Raw genomic sequence first — 12,805 nt, 5'->3', positions numbered from 1 at the left:
GGGAAGTTTGTGCCCTGTAAGATCTTCCAGCATCCCATCGGGCCATGTAAGGCTGCTTTGTTTCATGTGGTCTCTGGTTAATGTTACAAACCGGGGAGCTGCCCAGTGATTTCAATTCTGAGTAATTCGCTGTTAAGTTAATGTCTGAATTGATTTTATTGTTCTATTTATTAAATTTGTTTGTACTGCATTTGTATTTATTCTATTTTTAAATGTTGTAAGCCACCCTGAATCCCCTGCAAGGAGAAAGTGCAGGGTATAAATTAAATGAAAATAAACAAACAAAAAGCAGACACAGCCCATGGCTCTTTTGAAGTTCTTTCACATCTTTTCTCTCACTGGATGGGAACCAAAGGCCCTGAGCATGCAGCTGCTGTACCGAGTAACTCCTATTAAAGTCAATAGGAGCTGCTTGTAATAGAGAGGCTGCATAAAGAAGGCCCCAAACGTTATGAAGGCTGAAGTCCCCTTTGTGCTGTACAAATGCAGCAGAAAGCAGGCACAAAATACCCTTGTCAGTTTACACAGTGTCTACTTAAGGGCTAGTATTAGTGTGGGAGAAGCAGAGGTGGAGGGAAGTGGGGGTGGTAGAAGTCATCAATAAAATTTAAAATCGATGACTCGCTTGTTCCTGTTCGTTCATACCAATACCATTATCAGTACTGCTTAATTTCTTTGGAGATCAAGCAAGAATATAATGTTTATGGGGATGAAGTCCTATTGAAAGTTCTACAGCAGTGATGGCGAACCTTTTTGAGACCGAGTGCCCAAACTGCAACCCAAAATCCACTTATTTATCGCAAAGTGCCAACACGGTAATTTAACCTGAATACTGAGGTTTTAGTTTAGAAAAAATGGTTGGCTCTGAGGCAAGCGTTACTCGGGAGTAAGCTTGGTGGTAGTTGTTGGCTTTGCTTTGAGGCAACCATGCAACTCTTTGAACAGGTGAATCACGACCTTAGGAGGGTTTACTCAGAAGCAAGCCACATTGCCAGCAACCAAGCTTACTCCCAGGTAAAGGATCGCACTTTAGTTCTTTACATGAAAATCAGTGGGGTTTAACAGCGCTTAACAGGGTTACCTATACTGCTTCCCCAAAACTAGGTCTTAGGTTTAATGCTAATAAACCGCCCAGAGCCCTTCGGGGGAAGGGCGGTATATAAGTCTGATTATAAATAAATAAATATAAATAAATAATCGAGCCCAATGGCCCAGGCCAGCCTACCTAAGCAATCACACACAGGATTCTCCCCCCCCCACACACACACATGATGAACTCTGTTTGTGCGTGCCCACAGAGAGGGCTCTGAGTGCCACCTCTGGCACCTGTGCCATAGGTTCGCCAGCACTGTTCTACAGCCAGCACTTTGAAGACAGGGTGGCATATATAGTCCGCTCCATCTGCATTCCATGGCCAGCATGGGACAGTGGGGGATAACCCCTACTCTGCTATAGAAGCTTGCTGGGTGACCTCAGGCCAGCTACTTTCTTTCAGCTTCCCCAACCTTATACGACAGAGGGGAGAAGGATGCAGAAGGCCCCACGTTCATTCCCTAGCATTTCCATATAAAAAGCCCTGAAAGTAGGTGAAGTGAAAGACCTTCACTGGAGACCTTGGAAAGAAGCTGCCAGTCTGAGTAGACAACAGTGGCCTGGATGGACCAATGGCCTGATTCAATATAAAGCAGCTCCATGTGTTTATGTGATGTTGTAATTCACAAGGGGTTCCCTCCAATCCCAACAATGCCGGGAAGAAAAGTGAGGTATGCATACCTAAGCAATCACACACAGGAAATTGCCTTTTCAAAGTGCTACTCAGGGTCTCTGGCAGCTTATTACTAATTAGTCTAGATATCCTTTCTATATTATTATTTCTTACATTTTTCACACACATACATCCCCGTTTTACACTCACACCCATTACAGTCAGTTAGGCCAACAGATGATAGTCAATCAGTTAGCTTCATGCCAGGAGAGGTGTTTTAAACTGGGCCTCCATATTCCTAGCCCAGTACTTAACTCCACAACACTGCTCCCAAAACATCACCACTATGACTTCAAATACTGGCATAATCAGATATGAACAAGTGAATACTCAAGTGAAAGTGTAAAGCAGAATTTGCAACTATCCTGGTGAAGGAGCAACTGTATTTCAGCAGCAGGTGAACAGCTAACCATCTGTACTCAGCAAGTCCACTTACACACAGGACTGCTTGAGTAGACCACTGAGCATACAAAGCCAGGAACAGTAATATGAAACTGTTCCTAGCTGCAACTTGCAAACCTGAAATGCACTGCTATCTCACAACAGGTTTCTTGGTCTCCTTTCAATTTCAAACGGTCAGCAAGCAATGGAAACAGGGATTCCCAGTACCTATCAGTGCCTATTTGTTTCTTCGACCAACCCGTTTTCCCAAAACAAAGATTGAATTTTGGCTTTTACTTCAATAGAGTTGCATGTGCTTTGGTAAAAAAATAGGAGGTACCACTTTTGGATATGCTGAGTGTATCCATTCAGAAAGAACTATCTTTCTTAGTTGATAGTTCCATGGGAATGTCAACTCAATGCATGGCAGCTGTGAAAAAGGCAAACTCTATGCTGGGGATAATTAGGAAAGGAGTTGATAATAAAACTGCAAAGATTGTCATGCCCTTATATAAAGCAGTGGTGCGACCGCACTTGGAGTACTGTGTTCAGTTCTGGTCGCCACATCTCAAAAAGGATATTGAAGAGATAGAAAAAGTGCAGAGAACGGCAATGAGGATGATTGAAGGATTGGAGCACCTTCCTTATGAGGAGAGGCTGCAGCGTTTGGGACTCTTTAGTTTGGAGAGGAGACGTCTGAGGGGGGATATGATTGAAGTCTACAAAATTATGCATGGGATAGAAAATGTTGACAGAGAGAAATTTTTCTCTCTTTCTCACAATACTAGAACCAGGGGGCATACATTGAAAATGCTGGGGCTTAAGAATTAGGACTAATAAAAGGAAACACTTCTTCACGCAACGTGTGATTGGTGTTTGGAATATGCTGCCACAGGAGGTGGTGATGGCCACTAACCTGGATAGCTTTAAAAAGGGCTTGGACAGATTTATGGAGGAGAAGTCAATCTATGGCTACCAATCTTGATCCTCCTTGATCTCAGATTGCATATGCCTTAGCAGACCAGGTACTCAGGAGCAGCAGCAGCAGAAGGCCATTGCTTTCACCTCCTGCATGTGAGCTCCCAAAGGCACCTGGTGGGCCACTGCGAGTAGCAGAATGCTGGACTAGATGGACTCTGGTCTGATCCAGCAGGCTAGTTCTTATGTTCTTATCTCCATTATAGGGAGGTGCTTGGCTCAGAACTTTCTAGAATTTTGTAGAAGTAAGGTTTTGTATTTGGAATCAGCCCCATGGCAGCCATTGTGTGGGGGTACCAAATTGTTCTAAAAATTCCAGAAGTTCCCACAGTTTGGGGACCCAAGATTTAATGAAACCCTGAAACCAAAATTATATTTTTACTAAGGTAACAATTGAGGACCAGTTACTGAAAAGATGTCTAAACTGACCGTTTACTTGTGAAACAGATGCTCCGTCCAAGTTTATGGACATTATAGTTTCCATGTAAAGTATAGTGTAATGACCTTTCCAGTAACAGGAATCTGTTTTCAAAAATTTTCCCCATGTGCAGTTAAACAGTTTCATAGAAAAACATTTTTTTAAAAAACAAACGGGATCAGAAGGCATTAAGAATGAATAATGGATTTTTTTGATGAATCAAGCCCAGAATGACACATAATTGGCTTTTATGTAATTTGGTTATGCATGCGTTCACTAACTGTCAACCCAGCCAACCACCCCGCCTATAGTAATACATCACTATTATCTTAAAGAAGAAGAAAAATATTTCAGGTCCATTAGCCACTTCTTGACCAATAAAAAAGCATATAAGTTTTTTGTTGACAGTTTTGCAGAACATTCTTTCCTCAAGCATTTCAGACTTCTGCAGGGATAAAAGTTCAGACACCCATTCTCTGGTCTAACAAGGATGCAACACCAGTTTAATGCAAACCATGATTACAAACTGAGTACACACCTTCTTTTCTTTTCTTAAGGATTAATTCCTTCCTCAAGCTTTAACCGATATATTTGCAACACCATCAGCCATAGTTAACTCTAACCAGGGCCACTCTACGCTAGTCTACTTCAAACCCTGCTTTCAAAGTCTAGTTAATATTAATATAGGATTAGCAGTAGAGTAGACACAACATTAAGCCATGGTTAAAGCTAAGGAATTCACTCCCTATGGGGTGAGAGCAAACAATGAAGGGGGATTGAGATAAGTCACACCACAGATGACTGGTCTACTCCAAGGATAGCTAACCTCAGTTGACAGGAAGCACATACTATGGCTACAACACAACTCAGAGCAGCTTCCAATGTTTTCCTTCACAGAAAGTGCCTCTGGTAAGAAAGGTAAGTGAAAGAAAACTGTAGATTACTATGAAAAATGGCAATATCCCCATCTTTTCCCACTACACATAAATATAGCTTCTTTCTGCTCTTTTACAAAACACTTCTTGTGCAAGAAAACTGCAACAGTGGAAGACCCTTCCAAAATGAGTTATGGTGCATCTCGAGAAAGACCTACTTATCGTTTAGTTACTGAATTTATACCTTGTTCTCCCTGCTGTAGCAGGCTCAGAGCGGTTTGCATCATAAAATGCATCACAAAATATACAATATACATAATAAAATACAATATGCTCTAAAATCTGCATATATGGCACAGAATTAAATCCTGATGGAACTTCTGAATGTCCCAACTCTATTCCAAAACCCACAGAAAAAAGGGAAAGGGAAAGGAGGGGGTGAAGGGGAAAGGGAGGCCAGCAATAATGGAACTGTAACCTGTTGTTGCCCTCAACTATAAGCCCGGAAGAACCACTGCATCTTACAGGTCCTGTGGAATTGAGACACGTCCTGCAGGACCCTTGGCTCATTTGGCACTGCACCAGGCTGGGGGCAGGATCAAGAAAACCATGGCTCTAGCTGAGGACATCCAGACACTTTTGGGGCAGGGACTACAAGCAAGTTATTATCAGCAGAGGGCAACACTCTCTGGGAGGTATATTGTGAGATGTGGTCTTGTAGGTATGTCAGTCTCCGACAGTTAAGGCTTTCATCCATGTTTCTGTACAAGTCCCATTAATTTAAGTGAGGCTTTGAGAACATTGTGGTTCCTCAATAAGTCTTCCTGCTAACCAGTTTCCAAAACTGTTAAAACAAGGCCTACTATGGAAAGCCAAGACCTTCTAGAATGGCATTCTAAAGAAGTTGCAAAAACACTCAGTCATGCACATGGGAATCTTTGTATGCCAGCCATTAGATTTCTGCAGCAGTTAGTTAAGATTTACACAGGCATAGCAGCTGTATTATCCAAGCCACCGTATTATGCTATGAACAGGCTGCAGTTACTGTAGATTCCTATTTACCACTAATGAATTGCTTCCAGTCATCATTTAGGAGTCCAGATTGCAATTTACTACCTGGAGATAAATATACCAGCTACTACTTCATAAAAATACCAAGGGCTGAAAGTTAACAGGTGCACAAGGCTACGGCATGGCATTGCAACGACAACTAATCACCAAGGGAACTGCAAGGTGAAAGGCTGAGAGTTGTACTGGGCAGAAAATAATAATACAGCAGATAGATATACACACAGTGAAAAATTAATAATGTTTTACTTCCAATCCACCCCAATATTCAGTACCATGCAAAACTGATCGCTGATCACACTTCCAAAGGAGATTAAAATAAGATTCTTGTGTTTCATACTGCAAAAATGAATAAATGAAGGACCCCCCACCCCGAAAAGAATCTTCTGTAAACTTTACTATTCCAGTTACTTTAACAAATTTGCCACTACTCACTCCTCAATATTGCAGAGATGGCCACCACAGATGTCCATCATTTCGCAACTTCTGTTTTGGCCTTCCCAAACAATGACTGTTAAATACTGTTTTCCCTAAGAGATTTTTCAAGTTAGCCAAAATAAGCCATTAATTGAGGCACAATTTACCGCAACACTATCAACAGTTACCCTAGTCTGAACTCAGTGAGTTTAATAAACTTAAGTATTTCTGCATAGGTTTGCTCTGTCACTAGTGCTACAAGCAATAAGGGCATCAAAAGTTCACCACCATCTACTACAATCTTCATTGAGCCCCCATTTTGGCTTATAGTCTTTCAGGAGGCATCATCCACATCATTTCATGAATTATTTGTATAACAGATCAAAGCTTGCTTTTTTGTTTAAAAAATTAAAGCAAGGTTTTTGGGGACTATTCTGTACTCACAATGAGATTCTGCACTTCTTTTGGATCCCAAAAAATGACATCCTACATACCGTGTTTCCCCGAATATAAGACAGTGTCTTATATTAATTTTTGCTCCCAAAGATGTGCTATGTCTTATTTTCAGGGGATGTCTTATTTTTCCTTGTTCTGTTCGTCGGGCATGCTTCCAAACAAAAACTTTGCTGTGTCTTACTTTCGGGGGATGCCTTATATTTCGCACTTCAGCAAAACCTCTACTATGTCTTATTTTTAGGGGATGTCTTATATTCGGGGAAACAGGGTATAACTATTTTATTTTTAAAACAGGACTACCTCAACCACCCCAAAGTGGCCTTCAAAATGGTTTACTAAATACTTAACAACATCAACAAATACAAACAGTGACTGCTCAGTAGAAGGTAATCATAGAATCTAAGCCATTAAAAGCAAATCACAAGAACATCCATTTTAAAAGCCAACAAATAAACTTGGCCCACAAAAACAACAGCTAAAGCAATTTCAGGTGGGTGGCCGTATTGATCTGTATCAGAAGAGCAAGATTTGAATTTAGTAGCACCGTAGAGACTCTTTGAGGTGCTACAAGATTCACATTCTCACTCAACAGTTAAAACAGTACCTACCACACAAAATAACTAAAAAGCCAATCAGACACCAAAAGTTCAAGAAGACTTTGACAATAAAGATGAGACAGGGCAAGGACTTTTGGGAAGTGCGTCACACAATTTAGAAACAACCATAGAAAAAAGCTTCCAATAGCCTTTTAAATATTTAAATAAATGAAATTTAATCTCACTTTTTCACGCGTCTCAAGGGGACTTACATGTCACAGTTTAAAAACCAATACCCCCTCCCCTCAAAAGATGTGTGTGGTTTATACCCCATTAAGAATGACCTCACAGCAGACTAAGTGCTGGTGTATTACGGAAGGTTTACGAATTGTTATAGATAGCGAATAGTAGTGGATATAGTAAACAGGATTTTTTGGGGGTAAATATTTGTGTAATTAATAACAATATGTAAAGTTTTAATATTAGATAATAATCTATATTTAGTAAGGATTGTTAAATTGTTATGTTGTGTGACAGCTTGATTATTGATGTATATATTAGTAATCTTTGGTTGGAAATAAAAAAAATTTAAAAAAAGAATGACCTCACAGAACCCCCAGAAGTCTTCTAATGATGTTGCTTCCCTTGCCTCCTCAGAGAGCTTGTTCCAGAAAGCCGGAGCTGTAGTAGAAAAGGAACAGGCTCTGGCTGATGCCAGGCAGGACACTTGACATGGGGGAGCAGCCAGTAGATGGCAAGTCAAAGATCATAGCTGGCACACAAGGACATAAGGAAAGAGACAGTCTTTTAGACATGAAGGCCCTAGGCCATGAAGGGCTTTAAAGGTCAGAACCAACTGGGCACTGAAACAAGCCAATGTAGCTTGTTTAAGATGGGCAAAGTATGTTCCCATTGGGTAGTTCCTGACAATAACTGAGCTGCCACACTCTGAATCATCTGCAGTGTCTGGGGTTTCTTCAAGGTGACAGTGTATTACACTAATCCAACCGTGAGGCTACATCAGCCTCTGAAGGCAAGGGTGCCCAGAAAATTTGATGGCCAAACCTGTTTCCAACATCCAACAGCCAAACCCAAACCTGTTTCCAACATCCCCCTTCATTCTCCCCTCCTGTATTTTATTCTCACAACAACTATGCTGTGAGGTGTGTGAAGTTGAGAGAAAGTGACTAGGCGAAGGACGCCCAGGAAGCTTCCATGACTGAGTGAGGATTCAAACTTAATTCAAATTTCCCAGATCCCCCACTAACCTCTACACCATTCTGGTTAACAGGAATGCTGCAACAGCGGAAAAAGTGTCTTTCCCTCTCAACTTTTCTATTCATGTCATATAACCAAATGTAGTTTACTTCCTGCTAATCTCTCAACAAATATAAGACAATTTAGCTGCCCATATGGATAATTTTAAAAAGAAATTAGAACATGCCTAGCAAAATTAGGATACAAATTGTGACTTCATGTTCTGATACGTCTTTATCCTTGAACATCTTGAACTCTGACAATGTGATAAAATTGTGGATACCAAATTAGCTTGCCAGATTTTGTAAGAATTGGTCATGGAGTCTAGTACAAATGTGATACAAATCAAGAACTTATTTCAAGCATATGGGACAAGAAGAGAAATTGGGGACAGCTCCAGGAACACAGGTTGGGTACAGTTCCAGGAACAAAATGCCATCAGTATTTTGAGTTAAAAAAATCTGAGAAACATGACTTAGTCCCATGAGTATTTACCATAGTAAATGCTGAGATTAAAAGCTGAGGTAAAATATCTTCTTTTCTCTTCCAGAGAATGGTTCTTTTAAGTTAGCAGTGCAAGCAACCATTTCTGTGAACTTATACTTTAAAAAACTGCTTCCCAGTTAATCAGATACCTTTATTGCTTATCCAGCGAAGTCATTAGCAACATATTCTAAACCTAGTTTTCATATATGAAAATACCACACTTCTTCCCTGCAATCTGTACTCATATCAATGGCTTGGGAGGTCTTGAATGTGTGTGAACCCAGTTTTTAATTCTAATTACGGAGCCTACAGCAAAGTAAATTTACAGTCACATTTCAAAAGGCATATACTTTTGATGTCTTCCCAAGCAGTGACCTTTACATGAATTAATTGACTGCTACTACATCCAACCTTACAGCACTGAACCACATAAACTCAGAGGTAACTTAAAGGGTGCACAGGAACCGTTATGGCATAAGAAGTTAAAAGGCATATGTGAAAATGAATGGTGCTTTGTTCAAGACCAGACAATGAACTTCATAGCAGAGTAATAATTTGAAACTGGGTCACCATTCACCATTACCTTTCACAGTGCACAGTGCAGCCATATGCGATGATTATCATTTTGCATAATTCATAGCCTGCCTCTCTCTAAAAGAACAAAATAATACAAAATCCAATTTTATACAGATGCAACTGGCATCACCAGCACCACATTAATGTATTTAGAATGCACACCAACAACTTCAGTAGGAAAAACAGCTTTGAACACAATCACCATACCTCATGGAACAAGCAGCAAAGTTATTCAAACTGCCAGCCCTGTTGCCTCCCCACCCAACTACCCCAAAAAACTTTAGCTCTGTTAAACCCAGTTTCCTCTGAACACGAACATATATGTACAGAATTACAAAGATCTACTAAACATACTGACAAGGATCAAAGCTGAACTGGGAAAACACCTGAACTGGCTGGCAACATGTCAAGTCTATAATCCAGAATAGCTTCCACCCTAGAAAGCCTCCCACGACATTCGCCTGTGCCATCTCTCTGCACACTTAGCTATGTTTGCATTCTTCGCCTCACATATCATACACAATTTAAAAACGCATAAACAGCCTCCAAAAACTAACACTATGGATAGTTAAACAACTGTTACAAAACTCTGCACCAGATTTTAAGTGGCAGAGGAGGGACGTGATGACGTTAGGAACAGGCTATAAACAACCACAGGGCGCCAATCCACGGGAGAAGAGCACATTTACTTTTGGGAAACTGCCCAATAGATTTCTAGCTCTGCGTGGGCATTTCCTCTCTGCAGTTCTTTCCAGGCATCGATGCAGACTTCAAGGCAGTGTCAAATCTACTGTTGTCAGAAAGTGTTAGAGAGAAAAGTTAAGCCCTCACTGGGCCATTTCCAAAATACAAATCTGGTCTCTTCTACAACACCTTTGGAGAGCCTCCTCATACTTCCAAAGCCAGAATTAAGGCCAATGCTACTTTGACCATTTCTATTGATGATATAACTATTGCTATTATTTGACTAATGCAGGTGGCATCTACAAATCTGTTTAAGCAGGTTTAAGTGCTTCCATCAGCCCCACAGCACCATGAATTGCACTAGAGGGGCCCCCATACCTCTTCTTACATCCCCTGATTTCAAGCTTGTCTACAGGAATTGCCTCATTTTGCCCCTCCTTTGGCATTACTTTCTAGGAAGGCGGATCACAGCCGCTAAGAACTTGGAGCACCATAAAGACTAACAAATTTATCACGGCGGGCAGGTTTTGTGGATTTGAGCCCATAACATGCTCCTCTCAGCAGGGAAAGTATCTCTAGCCACCACATTTTCCACAGTCATATTAGCACCTTGCTGCTGTTCCAGGCCTTTGGCCCCGACTCCATTAACTTTTGACCTGCCTTGCCAGAAATAATCAAAGCTAGCAAGGAAAAAAAAGAGGCTGGCCAATAATTCCTTCCCTTGTATATGGAACAAGGGATCGGAATTGCTTTTAATGCATTTCCTCAGAAGCTGCTTGGAGATTCGGTCCTCCGCTGCCTTCACACCCCGGCCCTTATAGCCCCCTGGCTTTGTGTGTGTGTGTCTGTCTCTCTCCTCCTCCATTAACAGAGAATCAATTTCCTTTACGTAATAGATTGTTCACAAATAGGGTTAGTTCAGGAGAGCTTCCGTATTGACCCGACTCTACTGCAGTGAATATTATTTCCTCCAATGTTCCCAGTACACACACACACAAAAACTGATTTCTGAACTATCCCTTGGTTCTAATCTCTCCATAGCAAAGGCGGGCAGCAAAAAATAAAGGTCCTTCAAAAAAAACTTTAAAAATAACAAAAACACAACAAATAGCTTGGGGAGGAAGCACTGGAAGCCACCACAACCGAGGAATACGCAACACAAGCACAACAGAGCGATGAAACAGACTGACATATCATTCTGACTATTACAGCCCAGGCTGCAAAACAATTTTTAAAAGTGGGGGTTGGGGTGGGAGATCAGGATGAGATCAGCAACGCAGCCAGCTTCAAGCAAACGCTTTATCCTAATCCCTGTAGATCCTGGAGACTCTTGCAGGGCGAGGGGGGGGGGACTGTACTTGTCCCTCCTCCTGGCTGTTCCTCCAGCGCAACAAGCCCACTCTGTGCCTACAGTCATTGTGTAATCCTTCTCCCCCACGACACGGCTGCCTGGACTTGCCTTACAGCCTTCCCAAAACAAAGCAGAAGGGTCTGGGCTTCCTGCAGGCCCTGGAAGTCTCATCAGCTCCTGGGCCCTGGGGAAGGAGGATGAAGAGGTTCACACCTTGCAACTCACCCCACTTTGGAGATGGAAGCAACATTAAGCCATTATTTTTCAAACCGTTGCAGGAGAGAAGGACCATGCAAAGAATAAAACACAATAAGGAATACTGGGACAGTCTGCGCTGCAATGGGCCCATGCAACAAAACCTTCCTTCCAGTGATGGTTCCTTCTATTTCACCCCAGGCGCCCTGGACCATCTCGCGTTTATTTTCTGCTGGGCTGACGGTACAGATGCAGGCAGAAGATCTCAGCATTAGCGAGGGGAGAAATCGAATCTAAGGAGAAAATGTAAAACAAGCCCCCGGTCCATATTCCACTTACCCAGAAAATGACATTGAAGCCAAATATGAAATATTTGATGCAACAGCTGACTTCGGGGCCCTTGTAATGCTTGCCGGACATCCTTGGGGCTCATGAAGACACTTTACTTGCAGCCAGAGTTGGGGGGGTTGAAGAGAAGGGGGGGGCAGAAAAGCCTCTGCAGCAGCAGCAAATGCAGGGATGCAGGAGGCTCAGGCAGGCAAGTCGGCTGGCTGGGCGGGCGGGCGGGCGCAGCACAGAGGCAGCAACCGAGCTCGGCAGCCCTCTCGGTTCACGGCTGCCCGGAGCGTGCGGGCAGCGAGCGCCGGAGACGCAGCTGCAGCTCCCGCCGCCACCTCCTCCTCCTCCTGCCTCCGCACATCGAGGAGGAGGAGGAGGCTGCGCTGCAGCGGGATAGCACGAGCCGCCTCCCCGTCTTTCTCCGCCTCTCCCTGCCTGCCTGCCTCCCCGCTCTCTCCGGCCCGGCTGGCGGCTGGATGCTGCCCGGAGGAGATGCCGCTTGCAGCGCAGGCTGGTCCCCGCAGGAGCCGCGCTCTCCCCACCCAGCGCAGCCCCCTCCTCCCGGCTGGAAAGGAGGAGGCTTAGGCCGCGGATTGGCCTGGCCGGATTATTGATTGCCGTGCTGTCCAATCCAGTGCAGCCGCCTGCCTTCTCCCAGGAGGCAGGCAGGCAGGCGGGCCAGAGCGCTTCCTGGCTCCATGCAACTGAGCCCCGGCCAGCAGCCGCGGGTTCCCCCCGCTGTCGCTCACGCGCGCGCCTCGTCCGCCGTGCGGACCTGCTTGCTGCCAGAGCCGTTGAGGGGACATGGAAGGCAGCGCAGCCCCTCTTGCGGCACCCTCGGCTTTGCAGAGCAGGACTGGCTGCAGCGTCTGGCCCCGCGGGAAGGAGGAATGGCTCCCGGGTGTACTTCGCGCGCGTGCTGGAGAAGAGCGGCGATGCGTGATTGCAACAAAGGGGTTGCGAGGCCCGGATAAAAGGGACCGGGGTCGGTTGAGTTTTGAGCTGCAGTCCTTTGTATAAGCG

The 12,805-nt window shown here is 43.6% G+C and overlaps 1 protein-coding gene across 1 annotated transcript in view; it reads right to left on the bottom strand.

Annotated features, from left to right (window-relative positions):
- TSPAN5 (tetraspanin 5) overlaps positions 1-12,329 on the bottom strand; it is an 83,070-nt gene extending 70,741 nt beyond the window's left edge. The window contains exon 1 of the mRNA XM_048509165.1: positions 11,783-12,329. Within this exon, the coding sequence (XP_048365122.1) occupies positions 11,783-11,863 (81 nt within the window). The 5' untranslated portion in view covers positions 11,864-12,329. The remainder of the gene's footprint in view (positions 1-11,782) is intronic.
- Between the last annotated feature and the right edge of the window lie 476 nt (positions 12,330-12,805).

The sequence above is a fragment of the Sphaerodactylus townsendi genome, linkage group LG10 (genome assembly GCF_021028975.2).
Source record: "Sphaerodactylus townsendi isolate TG3544 linkage group LG10, MPM_Stown_v2.3, whole genome shotgun sequence".
Classification (NCBI taxonomy): Eukaryota; Metazoa; Chordata; class Lepidosauria; order Squamata; family Sphaerodactylidae; genus Sphaerodactylus; species Sphaerodactylus townsendi.
This window is presented reverse-complemented; position numbering and strand designations above follow the sequence as displayed.